Genomic DNA, 21,377 nt, shown 5'->3' with positions numbered 1-21,377 from the left:
CGTATTTTAAGGTAGTTAAGTCAAATATTGTAAGAGGGTAAAATTTCTTTATTAGGCTCTTTAAGTATTTTTACAAAAACCTTCATTGCTTTATTAATTTTTGTTGGTAAAATAGTTTTAATATACATTATTATGATTTTAAATGATATCCAAATTTCAAACTAGAAAACTAAAATTTTTATGGCTTATTACAGAAATATTAATCTCTATAATAATTACTACAATCTTTCTAGCTATTGGAAATCCGGAGAAGAACAGAACCCCGAATGGTATGCAATAATTTTAAAAGTTCTGTTTTAAACAAAACTTAACTCTTTGTCGTGGAGTCAATTCTGACTCATAGGGGCCCTATTAAACAGAGTAGAACTGTCCCCTTAGTGTTTCCAAGGAGCGGCTGGTGAATTTGAACTGCTGACTTTTTGTTAGCAACCGAGATTTTCTTTAGCACAGCACCACCAGGGCTAATATTTTGAGATTATATTTTGTCTCTATTTTATTTTATGAAGAAATAATTACCGATTCTTAAACTTTCAAAATATAGCAATAAATTTTCATACATAAAGATCATATGAGGAAATCCTCTTGTTAAAAAATTAGAAGAAATAGTCTTTTACAATGACTACACCCTTCTTTTAACAATTGCCTCAGATTTCCTCCTGTTCCTATAAAGATTAAACCAAACCAAAAAAAACCCATTGTGAAGGATTGGATTCTGACTCATAGTGACCCTATAGGACAGAATAGAACTGCCCCATAGAGGTTCCAGGGAGTGGCTGGTGGATTTGAAGTGCAGACCTTTTGGTTAACAGCTGAGCTCTTAACCTCTGTGCCACCAGAGCTTGGCCTAGAAAATCCTATGGTAAAATTCTACTGTATCTCATGGGCTTGTTATGAGTTGACCATCAACTCGACAGCAAATGACAACAACCGCAACAGCATAATATGATAAGAAAGAAATAATTTTACTATCCTAAAAAAGTGGTGTTGTTCAGTGATTTTCAGGACATGTACAGAATAGATATTTTATTTGCTTTTTCACAACGACCCCGTTGCTAAAGGTACATAAATTAGAGGTTGGGAGGCTGACCCTTTCTGGGTGTGTGCATGTGTTTTTTCATATGTATATGTAAGTGTGTGAGATTGCTATATATAGGTTATGTAGGTATGTTCTTATGCCTATGCAAATATGTCAACTAATTTATATTTGTTAATTCAAATTGTTTCTGGAGAGTAATTCATATTCTTTTTCAGCATCTCATTGTGGCCGTTGTCCAGAAGACTGGTTATCCTATTCCAACAGTTGCTATTATGTTAGTAGTGATAAAAAAACCTGGACTGAGAGTCAAATGGCCTGTGCTTCTAAGAAATCTAATCTGACTAATATAGATAATGAAGAAGAAATGGTAAGATTTCAAATATTTGAAATATTTTATTAAAAGGTATAACACATACAAAAAGAAATGTATACAAAATGTATTTGAGTCAATGAAAAGTATCAAGAAACGTTACTGACATGCCTTATGTACCCTATGCATCTTAAAGAATACAGATTTGCCTACTTTGCAAACTTATGTAAATAGAATTATACTCTATGAAGTGTTTAGTGTCTTACATATTTCAGTTGATATTTTGTTTTTAGTATTCATCCATATTTTTGTCCATGTTGTTGTTAGTTCCCTTAGATTTGACTCTGATCCACGGAGACCTTACTTACAACAAAACAAAACGTTGTCTGGTCCTGTGCCGTCTTAATGTTCATTGGTATGTCTGAATCCATTGTTGTCCATTCATCTTATGAATATTTCTCTAATTTTCATCAGCCCTCTTCTTTAGCAAACGACATGTCCTTTTCTAGTAATTGGTCTTTCCTGATGACATGTCTGAAATAAACAAGCCAAAGTCTCATATTCTTGCTTCTAAAGAGCATTCTGATTGTGTTTCTTCTAAGACCGATTTGTCCAAAAATGTGCTTTATTTTCAAGGCTACGCAGTACTCCATTGTATGAATTGACAATGCTTTATTTATATTTGATGCCATTAGTGTAAAAAATACCAAAAAAAGGTTTATTTCCTGTTCTTGCTAATTTATAAAAAATAATGCTTCCATACATTTTTTTCTGAAAGTAAACTTTCTTGTTTCTTTTAAACATAAAAAATGTAAATGTATCAACATTGTAAAGATTAATCACAAATTAATATACCTATATAATTACAAATCATGTCAAGAAATAGAAAATGCTAGTACCTTCCCCATTAGCTGTACCCCTGTGTCTGCTCTTACCAGTTCTCCTTCTTCTCAAAGCACTATGCTGAGTTTTTAAACTTTATAGAGATGGAATCATATAATGTACATTTTTGAGTCTATCTCCTTTCACTCACATATATTTGTGCAATTGATCCCTATCGTTGCAGTTTGTTCATTTCACTGCTCTGTTATGTAAGTAAACCCACCAAACCAAACAAAAAAACATAACCAGCTGCCATGGATTCGATTCTGACTCATGGAGACCCATGTGTTTCAGTGTAGAACGACACTTCAAACAGTTTTCCGCAGGTAGAACTTCTAGAAACAGGTTGGCAGACCTATCTTTCAAGGTGCCTCTGGGTGGAATTGAACCTCCAACCTTTCTGTTAGTGACTGAGTGCTTAGCCATTTGTACCACCAGGAACTCCATTGTCACATGAATAAACATTTTAAAATCCATTCTATGGTGGATAGAAATTTAGCTATTAAGAAAACATTTAGCTACTATTTACCTATTATGAGTAATTATTCTGTAAATATCTTTCTGGATGTCTTTTACCACATATTATCTGGATGCACAGGAATAAAATTGTAGGGTCATGCAGGGTTACAGGTATATGTACATGTCAGGATTTTTAAGTTATCCCAAAAGTTTGCTAGATCATAGGACACATACACATATTATCTAACAGTGTTTGACCTGTCCCTTGATCCACGTCCTCATCAAAACTTACTACTATGAGAAATTTTAATAGTAGAAGTTTTGATTGTTATGATATTAATAGACATTTTCCATACTATTGCTTGACTGAACACATTTAACGTGCTGTTAGCCACTAGAGTATTCTTTTATGAAACGTCTATTCATGTCTTTTGTCCATATTTCCTCTGTGATTGTCTGTTGCGTTCTGCCAATATCTTCTTGATGTATAGTGGTTATGATTTCTTTTTTGATTTTATAACTTTATAATAGTTTTATTTTTCTCCATGGCTTACATATTTACCTCCATGTTGGAGTCTCTTAATGAAGAGATTTATTATTAGTAGTATAGTCCGATTTCTCATTTATAGTGTTAGTGCATATGCTGCAGCTCTTTTAGTAATAGACCAAACTTCAATATATAATCTACTAAATTAATTTGAAGGTTTTACATTTTATCTTTTTTTTTAAATTTTTTACTGAAAATGCTTATTTACTATATTTAGACGTATTGTTAGGTGCTGTCGAGTTGATTCAACTCATAGAGACCCTATGTACAACAGAATGAAATATTGACAGGTCCTGTGCCATCCTCATAATATTTGTTATGCTTGAGTCCATTGTTGTAGGCATTGTGTGAATCCACCTCAGCGAGGGTGTTCCTCTTTTTCTCTGACCCCCTTGCTTACCAAGCATGATATCCTTCTCCAGGCACTGGTCCCTCCTGATGACATGTCCAAAATATGTGAAACAAATTCTTGCCATCCTTGCTTCTAATGAGCATTCTGGCTGTACTTCTTCCAAGACAGATTTGTTTGTTCTTCTGACATCTGTGGTGTATTCAATATTCCTCTCCAACACCATATTCAAAGGCAATGATTCTACTTTGTTCTTCCTTATTCGTTGTCCAGAATTCACATGCATATGAGGCAACTGAAGACGCCATGGCTTGAATCAAGTGCACCTTAGTCCTTAAAGTGACATGTTTGCTTTTTAACACTCTTTAAAAGGTCTTTTGCATGAGATTTGTCCGGTGCAAGGAGTCCTTTGATTTCTTGACTGCTGCTTCCATGTGCATTGACTGTGGCTCCAACTCAATCTTTTATCTGTTTATCATGAGGTTACTTATTGGCCCAGTTATGATATACTGGTCCAGATGTATGATCTATTGGAATTTAATTTTTGTGATGCTGATAGAAGTTTTTATTTTTCTACAACAGTATCTATTTGAGTTAGCGTAATTTATAGTAAAAGTGATCACTTATCCATTCCTCTCTGTGCCACCTTTGTCATAAATCAGGGATATTGATGTACATTTGTGTGTGTGTGGATATGTTCCTGGTCACTTCCAGGTTTCACTTTTTGATTTTTTCTTCTTGCATGAGTGTCACATGGGTAAAATTACTAAAGTGTTCTATTAATTCTTTATATTCAGTACAGTAGTGTTCTCCTTCAAGATTTATCCCCTTCTTCTACCCTTAAATTTCTATATAAATATTCTCAAAACACATGCTGTGTCTTTTTTTGTTGTGTTGAATCAATAGATTAATTGTTGAAAATTGACATCTTAATAATGTAATATCTTAACCTGGTTTTATCCTCCATTTGTTTTCTTTTAATACTCTTATGGTTTTGTGTACAAGTCTTGAAAGCTTTTTTGTTTGATATGGCTCCAGTTACGTTTTATGTTTAATTTTCTGCTAATTCTAATTTATCACTCTGAAAATGATGTGTATCCAACACACTTTCTGAGCACACTTATTAATTCTAATAATTCACCTTTAAATTCCTTTTGACTTTCTACACACAAAATTTAATCATGTATGACACGTGTCAGTTTTATTCCTTCTGTTATGATTTATATCTAGCTTACCGTTTTTTGTTTATTATACTTGAAAGACTGCCCACTTCAAAAGAGAGGAAAAAAGGTGATATTGGACATCATAGTCTTATTCACCTATGTCAGAATAAGAGCTTTAATCATGTCATCATAGAGTATATATGTTGTTCGGTTTTTTTGAAGATAACTCTATCAGAATAAGGAAGTTTACTTTTTCTCCCTTTTAAAACCATTTCTCAAGGTATAAACAAACAACAACAACAACAACAAAAACAAACCCCTATAGGGTCGCTATGAGTCTCAAGGTATACTTGACATAAAATATAAAATAAACTGCACATATTTAAATCATGTAATGTCTTAAATTTTGATATATGTATATACCTGTGAAACCGTCACTTTTGGAGAATGAGTACCACTGTTACCCTCAAAAGTTTCGTTATGTGTCTTTGTAGTCCCTTCTCCCACGCTTCACCAATCACCAATTATAGACAACCACTGATCTACTTTCTACTTCTCCTTTTTTGTTGGCATTTTCTAGAGATTTTTTATTTATGGATTATACATTTTTTCTTATTTCTTTGTTTAACATTTATTTTGAGATTGATCCATGCTGTAGTATGTTTCAATAGTTTATTGTTTTTATTAATGAGTAGTAATTTTATGGATATATCCCAATTTTTTTATCCATTCAATTGTTAGTTAACATCTGATGTGCATGTCAAGGTGAGGATTTCATCTGTTCTTTGTGTGTTATTTTATAAGTGAGTCATACTTCACTTGCATTCAACTGCCCAGATTTTGCATATACAGTTCAATGATTTTGACAAATGTACGCATGTATGTATGAACACATAACTCCAATCAAGACAATATTTCCTTCTTCCCATTAGTACTCACTTTCAGGCTTCTGATTTCCAACATCATAGCAACCATGGTTGCTGAAAGTGAAGAGGACTTGAAGCACTTACTAATAAAGATCAAAGACCACAGCCTTCAGTATGGATTGCACCTCAACATAAAGAAAACAAAAATCCTCACAAGTGGACCAAAGAGCAACATCATGTTAAACAGAGAAAAGATTGAAGTTGTCAAGGATTTCATTTTCCTTGGATCCACAATCAACAGCCATGGAAGCAGCAGTCAAGAAATCAAAAGACGCATTGCATTGGGCCAATCTGCTGCAAAGGACCTCTTTAAAGTGTTGAAGAGCAAAGATGTCACCTTGAAGACTAAGGTGCACCTGACCCAAGCCATGGTATTTTCAATTGCATCATAAGCATGTGAAAGCTGGACAATGAATAAGGAAGACCGAAGAAGAGTTGACACCTTTGAATTGTGATGTTGGCGAAGAATATTGAATATACCGTGGACTGCCAGAAGAACAAACAAATCTGTCTTAGAATAAGTACAACCAGAATGCTCCTTAGAAGCAAGGATGGTGAGACTGCGTCTTACATACTTTGGACATGTTGTCAGGAGAGATCAGTCCCTGGAGAAGGACATCATGCTTGACAGAGTACAAGGTCAGTGGAAAAGAGGAAGACCCTCAGTGAGGTGGATTGACACAATGGCTGCAACAATGAACTCAAGCGTAACAACGATTGTAAGGATGGCTCAGGACTGGGCAGTGTTTCGTTCTGTTGTGCTTAGGGTCGCTATGAGTTGGAACCGACTTGACGGCACCTAACAACAACAACAAGCTAGTTTTTCTTCTATTAATGCTTCACATCACAAGTGAGTATGTATTCTACAACTTGTTAATAGATTAATCTGCTTATGGATATTTGAATTGTCTCCGGAATTTTTCTATTGTGGAAAAAAAAAAAACTAATATGAAAACTCTTGTGCAAAAAGCTGTGTGTATGTACATATTCAGTTTTGTGGAATTCAAGTGAAATTGCTGGGTTATAGGTGAAGTGTATGTTTAACTTTAAAATAAAAACATGAGAGAGTATTTTCAACATGTTTGCACCATTTTCCGCTCCTAAAATTGTTTGAGAGTTTAATTTAATCTAATCCTTGTTAGCACATGGAATTTCTAGATATCTTTTATTAATTAATTTATTTTTTGAGTGCTCTTTAGTGCTTTCAACAATTTCTTTTTCCCAAGATTGCAAAATTTATTAACATAGTTATTCATAACATTTTACTATTCATTTTTATGTCAATAATATCTGCAATTGTTGTTGTTATTGTTAGTTACCATCAAATGACCTCCAGCTAATGGTGACCTTATGGATATAACACAGCAAAATGTTGCCCAGTCCTGTGCAATCTTCATGTTCTTGAGATTGTAGTTATGTCCTCTCTGTTCGTTTCTTTATATAATTTATGCCTTCTCTCTTTGTATTCAGCTTTCTGGTTGGAGGTTTATCAATTTAATTAATCTTTCCAAGAAAAATGATTTGGTTTCATTTACTTATTCTGTTTTGCAGTTTTCATTTCATTAATTTACGCTATTAGGTTTTTGTATTTTTCCTTCTTTATTTGAGCTTAATTTTCTCTTCTCTTGATATTGAAGTTAGATCATTTATTTCAGACCTTTTCAATTTTATCAAATAAGCATTTAATGTGGTCAATTTACCTCTTGGCACTGCTTTAACTACAATTCACAAATTTTGATATGAAGTGTTTTCCTTTCATTCTATTCTCTCTCTCTCTCTTTTTTTCTTTTTCCTAATTTCTTTGTGACATTCTCAGAGGCCTCTTGGGTTAGTTAAATTCTTCACATTTTCTCTTTTATTATTAATTTCTGGTTATATTGCATGTACTAAAAGAAAATATTTTGTATGATTTCAATTCCTTAAAATCTGCTGACGTTTGTTTTATGGCCCGATGTATGGTCTATGTTGGTGAATACACTATGTGCATGTGAAAACAATATACTTTATTGTGTGTGTGGCATGTTCTATAAATTTCCAACAGGATAAGAAGGTTGATAGTGATGTTCAATTCTTCTATTTACTTAATGGTTTTCAGTCTACATGTTCTATTGAATAGAGAGAGAAGAGCGCTGAAGTCACCAGTTAATACTGTGGACTTGCTTTTTTCACCTTCGACTCTATCAGATCTGCTTTATGTATTTGAAACTTTGATGTTAGGTGCATGCGTATTTAAAACTATTTTGTCCTTTTTGATCAATTGACTCCTTTATCAATATATAATGATTCTCTTTATCTCTTATAATATTCCTTGGTCATTGTTACGTTCTTACATAGTGTATTAGATATTAGGGCTGCTATAACAGACATACCACAAGTGGATGGCTTTTAACAAACAGAAATTTATTCTCTCCCAGTCTAGTAGGCTACAAGTCCAAATTCACAGCATCTGCTCCAGCGGAAGGCTTTCTTTCTCTGTTGGCTCTGTAGGAAGGTGCTTGTCAATCTTATCCTGGTTGAGGAGCCTCTTAGTGCAGGGAACTTGGGCCAAAGGATGGGCTATTCTCCTGGTTCTTGTTTCTTGTAGGTACAAGGTACCCCTGTATCCCTGGTCCCTTCTCTCTTTTATATCTTAAAAAAAAAGAGTGGATCAAGACAATCCGTCTTGTAGTTTGAGTCCTAACCCATTAACATGATTGGCACTACTTCCATCTTATCAATATCATAGAGATAGGGTTTACACATAGGAAAACCACATCAGATGACAAAACGGTAGACAATCACACCATAGTGGGAATCCTGACCTAGCCAAATGGATGAACATATTTTTTGGGGACACAATTCAATCCATGACACATAGTAATATAGCCACTGAAACTTTTTGTTTTTTGGATTAGTGTTTGTATGGCATAGACTTTCAAGTAAAAAAACAAAAAAAAAGAATTAGCTATCAGATCTATATTCATAACCACTCCAAAGAAAAATCATCAAAAAGAATGCAAGTATTATCAAAATTTGTGTTGAAGATAATTCAAAACCAATTTCAGCTGTATATTGACAGAGAAGTGCTAGAAGTTTAAGCTGGATTCAGAATTGAATGAGGGAGATCATTGTTGATGTCAGATGGATTGTTGCCAAAATCAGGGAATACTAGAAGGATGTTTACCTGGGTTTTATTGACTATTTAGAGACAATCAGCAGAGTGGATCATAACAAATTATGGTTAACATTATGAAGAACAGGAATTGCAAAACAATTAATTTTGCTCATGCAGGACCTGAACTGGATCAGGAGGCAATATTCAAAGAGAACAAGGGAATACTCTGTGGTTCAAAGTTGGAAAAGGAGTGTGGCAGAGTTGTAGTATCCTTTCACCTTACGTACTGAATCTTTATGCTGAACAAATTATCTGAGAAGCTGCACCATATGAAAAAAGAAATTCAGCATCAGGATTGGAGAATGACTCATTAACAACCTTGCTTGCCTAAAGTGAAGGGGACTTGAAACACTTACTGAAGAATGTCAAAGACTAACAGCCTTCAGTATTGATTACACTTGAATGTGAAGTAATTGAAAATCCTCAACACTGAAAAAAAAAAAAACAACATTATGATAAATGGCAAAGAAATCAATGTTTTCAATGATTTTGTTCTACTTGAATCAACTACAAATGCCCATGGAAGTAGCTGTCAAGAACTCAAACAACATATTGCATTGTACAGATTTGTTGCAAAAGACCTCTTTTAAATTTTAAAATGCAAAGATGTCACTTTGATGACTACGGTGTTCTTGACCAAAAATATGGTCTTTTCAATTGCTTTTGTATCTTTAACCAGAAATCCAGAAGTGCTATTTATAAACTGTCAAAGACATATTCAAATTGATACTCTGGGTTTTTCATTTTAACCTCTCTAGTTTAAAATCTTACATGCAAACAATTAAAAGGGGGAAAGTTGAAAAATTTATGCTGAAAGAAACCTTTATGTGAATATAAGTTTCCTAAAGTTACACTAAAGCGAATGGGAAAATCATGAAGTCAAAGGGGTGAAGAGAAGATTTTAAAGGGTAACTCAAGAAGACAACGTGTTATAATGAAATGTGAAAAGACCTGGAGATAGAAAACCAAAAGGGAAGAACACACTCAGCATTTCTCAATCTGAAAGAACTGGAAAAAAAAAAAAAAAAAAAAAAAACTTCAAGCCTCAAGTTGCAGTATTGAGGGATTTTGTGGGCAAAATATTGACTGACTCAGGAAGCATCAAAGAAGTCGGAAGGGGTACACAGAGTCAGTATACCAAAAAGATTTGGTTGATTTCAACCATTTCAGGAGGTAGCATATGATTAAGAGCCAATGGAATTGAAGGAAGAAGTCCAAGCTGCACTGAAGGCCTTGGCAAAAAACAAACCTCCAGGAATTGAAAGGATACCAATTGAAATGTTTCAACAAATGGATGCAATGCTGGAAGCTTTCAGTTGCCTATGCCAAGAAATTTGGAAGACAGCTGCTTGGTCAGTTGACTGGAAGAGATCCAGATTTGTGTCCATTCTGAAAAGGTGATCCAACAGAATGTGGAAATTACTGAACAATAACTTCAGCATCACACGCAAGAAAAAATTTTGCTGAAGATAATTAACAAAGGGTTGCAGCACAACATCAACAGGGAACTGCCAGAAATTCAAGGCAGGTTCAGAAGAAGACCGATGTTATTGATTGAATTATGTCCCTCCAAAATATGTGTTGTAAATTCTAGCCTCTATGCCTGTGATTATAATCCCATTGAAGAATGAGTTTTCTTTGTTACGTTAATATGGCAGGAGTGTCTTTAGTCAATCTCTTTTGAGATACCAAAGAGATCAAACAAGCAAGTCAGAGAAGCAGAAATGGGGAAAATTGATGCCAAAGCACACAGATATCTTCAAGGAACCAGAAAATAAGCTGAAGAGAAAAGGTCTTTCTCCCAGAGCTGACACAGAGAGAAAGCCTTCCACTAGAGCTGGCACCCTGAATTTGGACATCTAGACTCCTAAAATGTGAGAAAATAAATTTCTATTGGGTAAAGCCTCCCACTTGTGATATTTCTTTTTATAGCAGCATTAGATAACTAAGACAATTTGGTATTGAGAAATGAGGGTAATGCTCTCACAAATACTTAACATGTGGAAGTGGTTTAAGAATTGAGTAATGGGTAGAGACTGAAAGGTTTTTAAGGTGCCTAATAGCAAAAAAGCCAATCTAGGCTTAATAGCAAAAAAGCCTAGATTGCCTTAAGGAATTATCTGTAGAATTATAGATGTCAAAGGCAAGTCTAGAGAGGGCTCAGGAGGAAGTGAGCAGAACTATGTAGAAAGTCTCTATCACCTTAGACAATACACATGACACAAGCAACAGAATATTGTTGTAAATGTGCATGTTAAACTTGCTTCTGGTGAGGCTTTAAAGAAAATGATGAACACGTGATTAGACAAGAGAGGAAGGGTTATGCTGTTTATGCAGTGACAGAGAACTTGTCTGAATTATGTTCAAATGTTTGGTAGATGGCAGAGCTTGTAAGGGATGAACTTGGATATCTAACTGAGGAGAATTCCAAGCAAGATTTGAATGGGGTTGGTTGGTTTTTCCTTGCCACTTAGAGTAAAATGTGAGAGGAAAGAGATGGACTTCAAAATGAACTGTGCAATATGAAAACAGAACTTAAAGATTTGAAAATTCTCTTGTACAAACTAAGGACCCTTGTCCTAAGATGTTCACCAAGGATGTGGCCACTCAATCTCTTGTTAAAGAGATTAAGACTGTGACAGGTGGGTCTAACTACCACAGAGTAAAAGCCATCACTGAAAAGGACAGAGAATGAACAAAAGGAAAGCAAGCTGTCTTGTCTCTGGGAATTTTACAGGCAAGAAATGGGCCAAAGGAGCTACATTTGTTGCCCTGCAAGAAAAGAAGAAGACCATCCCTAGAGCAGCTCAGACATCAGCAGAACTGTTGGATGTAGCACAGAGTGTGGAGTTCCCGTTAAGACTTACCAGAAGGGTGGGACCACTGTGGCTGTGGGGCTTTCATGCACAAGGGTCAGAAAAATTGAACCTTCCCGGGGTAAGGGGGTGGGTTACACCTCAGATGGCCAAGGAGAATAGGACCACAAAAAGGCAAAGGTGTAGAGTTGCCATCCCTGTGAGATTGGATGGTGGAGTTGAAGCCTAGCGCTGAGGGGCCACCACCCAGAATCCACAAAGGGTAGCTAATACCTGGAGTGTGGAGGGCAGTGTCCTAGCCCTGGTGGTCCTGGAAAACAGATGATTATTTTCAAGCCTTGAGAGCTAGTGTAAATTGTTCTGCTGGATTTTGGACTTGCTTGCTGTCGGTTATCCCTTCTTTCCTTCCAATTTCTCCCATCTGTAATGAAAATATCAACCTTGTGCTTGTTCTACCATTGTATTTTGGAAGAAGATAATTTGTAATCTAGACTTCACACATTCACAGAGGAAGAAGAATTTCACCCCAGGATGGACTATGCCTAACATCTCACCCATATTTGATTAAGATGATTCAGAAGGTGAGATTTTGAATTTGGAGGTGATTTAAGACTTTCAGGGTGAATGTGTTTTGCGTGAGGCAAGGATGTGAATTTTGGGGGTCCAAAGGGTGGAATGCTGTTGATTGAATTGTGTCCCCATAAAATACGTGTTGTAAATCTTAGCCTCTATGCCTGTGTTTATAATCCCTTTTGGGAATGGGCTTTCTTTGTTACCTTGGTGAGAAATGATTACCATAGGGTGCATCTTGAGTCAGTCTCTTTTGATATATAAAAGAGATTAAACAAGCAAGCCAGAAAGAAGAGATCTGGAAGACTGATGACAATTCACATGGAGATCTCCTAGGAATCATGTAACAAGCTGAAGAGACAAGGACCTTCCCCCAGAACAGACGGGAAGAATCTTCTCCTAGAGCTGGTGTCCTGAATTCAGAATTCTAGTTTGCTAAAGTGTTAGAAAATAAATTTCGGTTTGTTATAAGCACCCACCTGTGGTATTTCTGTTATAGCAACACTAGATAACTAAGAGACTGTGGAACTAGAGAAATCACTGCTGATGTCAGATGGATCTTGGCTGGAACCAGAGAATACCAGAAAGATGTTTATCTGCGTTTTATTGACCATGCAAAGGCGTTTGACTGTGTGAATCATAACAAATTGTATATAACATTGGGAAGCATGGGAATTCCAGAAGACTTAATTGTGCTCATGCAGAACCTGTAGTCAGACCAAGAGGCAATCATTTGAAAAAAGAAGGGGATGCTACGTGGTTAAAATCAGGAAAGGTGTAGGTCAGGGTTCTATCTTTTCACCGTACTTGTTTAACCTGTATACTGAGCAAATAATTCAAGAAGCCGGACTATACGAAGTAGAACACACCATCAGGATTGGAGGAAGACTAATTAGCAACCTTTGATATGCAGATGATACAATCTTGCTTGCTTAAGCCAAGAGGGCTGAAGCACTTACTGATGAAGATCAAAGACCACAGCCTTCTGTATAGATTACACCTCAACATAAAGAAAACAAAAATCCTCACAACTGGACCAATAACCAACATCATGATAAATGGAGAAAAGATTGAAGTTGTAAAGGATTTCATTTTACTTGGATCCGCAATCAATGCCAATGGAAGCAGCAGTCAAGATATCAAATGGCGTATTGCGTTAGGCAAATCTGCTGCAAAAAACCTCTTTCTAAAGTGTTAAAAAGCAAAGATGTCACTTTGAGGACTAAGGTGCCTGACACAGGCCGTGATGTTTTCAATCACTTCATATGCATGAGAAAGCTGGACAATGAGTGAGGAAGCTGGAAGAAGAATTTAGGGTGAATTAAGGTGTCGACAAGGTATATTGACTGCCAGAAGAATGAACACATCTGTGTTGGAAGAAGTACAGCCGGAATGCTCCTTAGAAGCAAGGATGCTGAGACTTCATCTTGCATACTTTGGCTTTGGACACGTTATCAGGAGGGATCAGTAGCTGGAGAATGACATCATGCTTGTTAAAGCAGAGGACAAATAGAAAAAAGGAAGACCCTAAAGGAGATGAATTGATATTGTGACTCCAGCAATGGGCTCAAGCATAACAACGATTGTGAGGATGGCATAGGACCGGGCCGTGTTTCGTTCCCTTGTAAATACTGTGGCTCCGAGACCAAACTGACTCCAGGGTACCTAACAACAACAAAGAACCAAAATCTCCATATTTTTTGCTTAGGAGATGTTTTTAGTAATATAGCTTTAAAATGGCCTAATGGAAGATAAATAATCTTCCAAAATGTTTAGCAGTTAGCCTTATGAAATTACAGCATAGCTTCTGGCTTAGATTGTCACTCTTTTGCAAAACCGTCTCAAGATTATTTCATCCCAGTTTCAAATGAATGCTATTAGCTGTTGCAAATATCACTAACTTTAAAAAAAAAAGTAATTTTGAGATAATAGTAAACTCACACGCAGTTATAAAAAATAATACAGAGATATTCCGTGTATTCTTCGCAGTGTCTACAAATGGCAACATCCTGCAGCACTACAGTATAATATCAAAACCAGCACTTAAGACGTTTGCCATTTTATTTAGTTTTTTTTTTTTTATGGTTTTTTCTTCGGGTAATTTTTTTTTCTTGTTCTTTTTTACCTACTTATGGGTAATCTGAGCATTCTTAGGATTTTATATTATTTATTTACAGTGGTTTTTACTCTTTTTCTTCATATAGATTTCTTAGTGATTGATCTGGCTTTTCAAGGTCAATTGGTATCAATGTTTTACATTTCCAGTAAAGTGTGGAAATTTCACTCCCAGTAAAATCCCTGGTGGCACAGTGGTTAAGCCATGGGCTGCAATCAGAAAAGCCAGCAGTTCAAACCTACCAGCCACTCTACAGGGAGACAGAAGTGGCAATCTGCTTCTGTAAAGATTTACAGCCTTTGAAACCCTATGGGGCAGTTCTACTCTGTCTTCTAAGGTCACTATGAGTCGACTCAAGAGCAATAGGATCTTCTCCACTTTTAAACGTTATTGAGTTGGTTAGCAGAACGCATCATAATGTTTGTTAAAATCATTAATATGATTCAGAAAACTCATGAGGATAAGAATATTCTATTGTATGTACTCACATTTCTGCTCTTTCCATTGTTCTTTTTTTTATTCTGAGGCTTCAACATTCTTATTCATTTCTTTTCTATTTGAAGAACTTTCTTAGTCAGTTGTAATGAGTAGGTTTGCTATTGACAAATTCTTTAAGTTTTCCTGCATGTGAGAATGTATTCATTTCCTCTTCATATCTGAAATTACAGTTTCACTAGGTAGTGGATTCTCTCTATTTCTCTTTCTTATTTGGTATGTGTGTCTGTGTGTTACTGCCTTTCTAAATTACACCTTCTACCAATACAGAGGAAACTCTGGTGGCTTAGTGGTTTAAGTGCTATGGCTGCTAACCAAGAGGCCAGCAGTTCAAATCTGCCAGGCGCTCCTCGGAAACTCTATGGGGCAGTTCTACTCTGTTCTATAGGGTAGCTATGAGTCAGAATCGACTCGATGGCAGTGGGTTGACAATACAAAAACTGGTAGAATCAGGACTAGTCTAGTTAAAGAAAGATGTGGGGCACAGAAAAACAATTTTTTTTTTCTTCAGTGTCATTTATCTCTTCAGTGGCAGCCCTTTAATTTCCTTTAAAAAACCAATCTCTGAGAAACATAGTAGAAAAATACACATTTTTGGAGGGAAGAATGGAATAGTATCTGGAGACTTACTTAAACCCTTACTATGAGAGTTTTTCACTGGAGGAAGATGTGGCAGTCTGCTTCCGTAAAGATTACAGCCTTGGAAACCCTATGGGGCAGTTCTATTCTGTCCTACAGAGTCCCTGTGAGCGGGAATCGAATCAGTTGCAGTAGGTGTGGCTTTTTTGTTATGCTAGTTCATTGAACCCTGGCAACTATTACGTTACATGAAATTAAACTTTTATTTTTGTAAACCTAGGAGAATAAGACTATTAAGTATTAATACTTAAATAGCTATTTTTGCATGAAAAAGAACTTCAACGTATTTTTAATTTTAGAATCTAGCACTTATATCTTGTTTGAAAATAAAAATGAAGTAAAAGAAAACACTACCTGCATGTTTTAAAGTACTGAAAGTATAATGGCTATTAAAACAGAATTTTTTTTTTTTTTTATGATAGAAGTTTATGGACCTTCTACCTTATTCATGGGTTGGACTCTCTCGTGAAAGCAGTAATTATCCCTGGTTATGGATAAATGGCTCACCTTCCAACCAAAAGTAAGTTTTTCCTGAATCGTATTATATAGAAGAAAAATACAAAAAGAAAAATTTAGATAAGTTATATTAATAAATGTGACTAAATTGAATTATAGGCATGTAGAAAGAAACTGAAAATTAATGACATGAAATGTTGATGTAATATTAAGAACGAAGTACTCAGTGTTCATAATGATTGTTATTAATATTTTAGAGAAATGTCATTACCTGTTTTTATAACAGTCTTCTATTATTGTTGCATGGAAAATGCCATTGTTTTATGGATTACCACACAAAATATAATGGGTTTATGCATTTTTATGCATTTCAGGATAAGAGAGATACCAAATCGTACTTACAACTGTGCTATTGTATACTCATCAAGTCTTCAATCAGCCAGTTGTGGATCTGCAAAAACATACATTTGTAAGCTTGAGACTTTGAGTTAAAACACCTGGCCCTGGAGCCCTTCAGGTATCTTTATATTTTATCAAATGGAAATAACCCCATGATTGCAAAAGTCTTATAATCAATTACATTATTTGTTTAACTGGAAGCTCCACATTGGAACCCTCCTGGACTTTACCCTATGGCCTTCTTCTCTTGGATGATTTTAATCAGCACCCTTTTCTCTAATAAAATATAACTGGGAGTATAACAACTTTCTTGTGTTCCTGAGTCTCTATATTGTTAAACATGCTTACTTACCTGTTTGTTTTTGTAACAAAATAAAAATACCTAAATTATTGCAGTTTTATAAGAAATCTGAATATCCGATTTTGTGAGTGCTCAACTTTTTTATTCTTTTGTAAATTATTGGCCGTTTACATTTTGATACAATTTTTAATATCAGCTTAACAGTTTCCACAATGAAGACTCTACTGGGGTTGAGACTTCTTGAATGATGGAGGGTAGATCTCTGTCAATATCCTCTAGAAGGGGAAGAAACTGGCAAGAAATTTTCATACCAACTTTTTCAAGACTCTGGCAATTAAACAACGGCTTGAGACAATATAGGGAGTATTTAATCAAGAAAAAATGCTGAACCTCAGTAAGAAAGATAGTGTCTGTGGCATTTTAACTTGACCTCATGCCAAACCCCTTCTCCCCAGCTCCACGGTAGCCATGAAAACTATCAGCTATGCCACTACTGAAGAGGAAGACCAAGTTTGGAGCTCTTAAGAGTCCCATAATCACAAAATTGTCGTCCTTTGACCTTTCTCAGTCTCCCTGGAAAACCCCACTCACTGTTCATTGTGGATATTTGACATGGTTCGAGCTAGCTCTGTGGGAAAATTGTTTACTGAAAACAATCAACAGCAATTGTTTCACATTACAGCTACCTGAGGCTGCAATACCAGTTGTGGCCAAAAGAGCCTGATTAAAGATAAAAGGAAGATTTAGGGAACAAGATGTTCAGAGAGCTTTGAAAAGCTCATGAATGTACCTGGGTGTCTAGAAGGCTGTGCCATTGTACAGGGCTGTGTGCATGCTGAGGAAAGATCTCAGAAGGCCCCAATCTCTTCTTGTGATGAAGGCTCAAACAATCGATTTTCAGAGCTCCTTGTTCTAATACGCACATTTAAGTCAATCCGTTTTTCACAAAACATGCTATCGACATTGCAATTTTAGTTTAGTTTATCTCAAAATTATGAGCACTCCTTGTGATCATTCTTTTGACCATACATCAGTTAGCAATATTAAAAGTCATATGAAGATTTAAAAATGTTTATTATTTATGTCTATTCGAGAGTATATTTAAGTTATACTCTCATTAGAGAATTTATAATAAAGGAAATGTTTTACATCTTAATTTAAAATGTGGCTAGTGTGAAAGATGAACTGATTTTTAAAAATTTTATTTATTCTTAATTAATATGAATTTAAATTGAAATAGCTATATTTTGAGAGCCCATATGTAGTGGCTACAGCACAGTTTTACATATTTTGTATTTATATTCTTGCAAATATAAGCATATAATGACTTTTGGGAAATGTAAGTGAATTTCAAAAATATGTGTATTCTGTACATGTAAGTGTGTATGTGTGTGTACGGGTTTATTGTCTAGTTTGTATCCTTTTGTAGCCTTACTCATATATTTGCCTGTTTGATACGTCTAGAGTACTTTTCTTGCTCTACATAGTTAGACAGGAGTTTTTGTAATTTTTAACATATTATTCTTATTAAAATATAAAAAATTACTTATAATTAAAGGATGAATATATTAATAATATAATTAGCACTTTAAATTTTTCAATAGCTGGCATGGTGATGAAGTTCAATATTGTTTAATGTTTTATCCTTTTAAATGATATTTATTTATCAGGGATATCTGAAGAATCAACAATTTATTTTTAAAAAATTATTGCAAGAGTTAAATTAAAAAACTAGAGCCGATGAATCAAGAAGATAATTTTGATGGTGCTGGTTTTTGTGCCACCAACAATAAAGTTGAAAATGTAATAACTCATGTTAAGTTTAATTAAATAGTTGTTCATAATTGTGTCATAATATTTAGAAATTTTTCCAAAATAAGAGAAATTTATATGTAAAAAAGAGGAATGTGACACCATGAATTAGCAATCTAGTCCAAAAGTGTGATTTCAATATCTAAGATATTCTTAAGATGGCTCAAGTTTTAATAGTTTGTGATGAGAAGGAAACAGGTTTACTGCATGAGTGGTTAAGTCCTCTAGCCCTTAAAATCCTGTAGAATATGAGAACAATTTCTCAAAAGCACTTGAAAAAGGACGATCTATATGACACAAGTAAACATCTTTGTCTTTTAATAAGATTCCATAAATTGACTTCAGAATAACCCAAGTGTGAAACATTCCTGTTCACACTTTAAGTGACAATTGATGAGTCATTTACTTTTTCCACTCTTGCCTCACTCTGAACCCTAATAGGACAATCTGCGAAGAGCACAGATATTGTTTGTTCTTGTCCTGGATTTACGCCTTTAGATTTTTCTTCTTATTTCCCAACCATAGCATGCAACCTTTAGGAGAGAGTAAGCAGGCCTCCTCACTAAAGGATGCATGACTTTCTGGCTGACAGAGGTATGAGCCACTGCTCTGCTGTCTCGCTTCTAGCCCCCTTCGTTCAGTAGAAGAATATAAATGTTCCATATGAAACTGACACAAGAAGAAATTGAACATATGAACCCACTATAATAAGAGATTGAGTTAGTAACTAACAAAACTTCACACAAATAAAACCCCAGACCAAAATGGCTTACTGGGGAGTTCTAAGAAATTTTAAAAAGGATAAATACTCATCCTTACACACTACTATTGAAAAATGGAAGAAAATAAGACACGTCATATCTCCTTCTATGAGGCCAGGGTTATTCTGATACCAAGTCACAAATGTTTTACAAAAAATTTAAATTATAGAAAAATTTATCTTTCAATACAGACTCTAGCCTCTTCAACAAGATACTAGACAACCAAGTAAAGCAACTACACAGATTTTTGTTTATTTTGCTCTGTTTTTCTGATTTTATTGTTTCTGATTCTTTTTTAAATTTTTATTGTGGTCAAATATATGTAATAAAACATCTCAACCATTTTTACATGTACAATTCAGTAACCCTAATTACATTCACCATGTTGGGCAATTGTCATCACAATCTGTTTCCAAATTTTTCATAACCCTGTACTTATTAAACAATACTACCTATTTCCCCCTCCCACCTACATTGGGAACACCTAGTGAATTTTGGTCTCTGTGCATTTGCATATTCTGGGTATTTAATGCAAATAGAATCATACAATATTTACCCTTTCATGTCTGACTTATTGCACTCAGGATAGTGTCTTCAAGGGTTCATCCATGTCATAGCGTGTATCAGATCTTCGTTTCTCTGTATGGGTTAATAATATTCCATTGTATGAATATACAATACCATTGTATGAATTAACCACTAAGTCATCAGTGCTTTTTATTTACTTTTTATTTTTTGTAATATATGTGATAATACCTCTATTTGCATTTTGATTAGTCATTAGCATATTTTCCCCTTTTTCTTTATAAAAGACAGATTTTAATGTTATATTTTTATGTAAATTCATATGAAATTATGAACATTCTTTGTGATCATTCTTTTCACTCATGCTTTATTTAGAGATGTATTACTGTAAAAAAATATATATTTTTTACTGTAGTAAACACTGTACAATGATTTTCAATTTTTTAAAATTGTTTTCTCTTTTAGGTAATATGTAGTTATAGAATTTGTTGTGAAGCTGAAAATGTTCTCCTCTGAGATTAAATGCAGGTGTTGTTACTGAGGAACTAATTTTTTAATTGTGTCTCTTTTTACTTAATTAAAATTTAAATTTGAATAACCTATTTCAGGGGCCTATTTGCTAAACTTGGCTAGTGATTATCAAATTGACAGCACAGTTCTTGATTGTTTATAGTTTATTCTTGGAAATATGAGCAGATAACAGTCTCTGGGAAAAGTGCCATGTGAAGTTGAAATATATGTGTATTCTATACTTTCATGTAGTGTCTGTGTACGTATACATTCGTTAATTATCTAGTTTAAATCAGTCCATAGTCTTAATAATATATCTGCTACTTTGATAAGTTTGAAATATATAAATCTCCATTTGTGATTGTTTATTTGTATGCTTCTTTCAATACTTTGTTGAACCTGTGTTCCATATACAAATTTGGAAAGATCATATCCCTAATAATTTGGAAAATCTTTCATTATGAAACATCCCCCATCATTAACAATAGTGCTTCTTGCCTTCTAATATATCACTTTTTTCTACTGAATTGTGTTGCATGCTAGGATGATGAATTTTATATGTCAGCTTGGCTAGGCTATGATGCCCAGCTGTTTGTTTAAACACTAGTCTAGTTGCTGTTGTGATCCAGTTACATGTGATTTATTGAATTAGTAGGCTTTGTGTAAAATAGGTTATCTTTCATAACATGTGTGGACTTCAGTCAATACACTGAAGGCCTGAAGAGAAAAAAGAGAGTGTTCTGCCTGTAGACTCTATAAAAATATTTTGTGATAACTTCTGTAATCTGGACTTTTCTCATCGCTTCATCTATGAATTTTGTGATGCAAGCCCGCAGGAGTCTCTAGCCTGTTGCCTGACTGATTTTGGATTTGCTAGCCTCCCACGATCAGGTGAGCCAATTCCTTGAATTAAACCTCTCTCTCCATATATATGTGTGTGTGTGAGTGTGTGTGTGTTTAAATCCCTGGCATTCTCTACAGATAACTACTTGCCTTTTGAGAAACAGCTTTTGGGTCGTTGCTCGGATTTAGCAGAGACTGAACAGTGAACCATGAACCATCAAGTTACCATGCAACCTGAGAGTTGTTTGACCCACAAAGTCATGAAGTTGGTCATGCACAGTAGCACTACATTGTCAAATTAAAGTGGT

The 21,377-nt window shown here is 34.9% G+C and overlaps 2 protein-coding genes across 3 annotated transcripts in view; both read left to right on the top strand.

Annotated features, from left to right (window-relative positions):
* Positions 1-21,377, top strand: part of LOC126075188 (NKG2-A/NKG2-B type II integral membrane protein-like) — a 245,080-nt gene that overhangs the window by 2,925 nt on the left and 220,778 nt on the right. Inside the window, exons 4-7 of one of the 2 annotated variants that reach the window (XM_049882482.1) lie at positions 234-269; positions 1,252-1,403; positions 15,885-15,982; positions 16,293-16,579. The exons of the other annotated variant lie outside the window; for it this stretch is intronic. Coding sequence (XP_049738439.1) covers positions 234-269; positions 1,252-1,403; positions 15,885-15,982; positions 16,293-16,410 — 404 coding nt within the window. The 3' untranslated portion in view covers positions 16,411-16,579. Of the gene's footprint in view, positions 1-233; positions 270-1,251; positions 1,404-15,884; positions 15,983-16,292; positions 16,580-21,377 lie in introns of those variants that run through there. 2 annotated transcript variants of the gene reach the window in all.
* The window catches only part of LOC126075183 (NKG2-F type II integral membrane protein-like), a 237,776-nt gene that overhangs the window by 162,898 nt on the left and 53,501 nt on the right, over positions 1-21,377 (top strand). The window lies entirely within an intron of this gene.

Source organism: Elephas maximus, chromosome 4 (genome assembly GCF_024166365.1).
Source record: "Elephas maximus indicus isolate mEleMax1 chromosome 4, mEleMax1 primary haplotype, whole genome shotgun sequence".
In the NCBI taxonomy this organism is placed as follows: domain Eukaryota; kingdom Metazoa; phylum Chordata; class Mammalia; order Proboscidea; family Elephantidae; genus Elephas; species Elephas maximus.
This window is presented reverse-complemented; position numbering and strand designations above follow the sequence as displayed.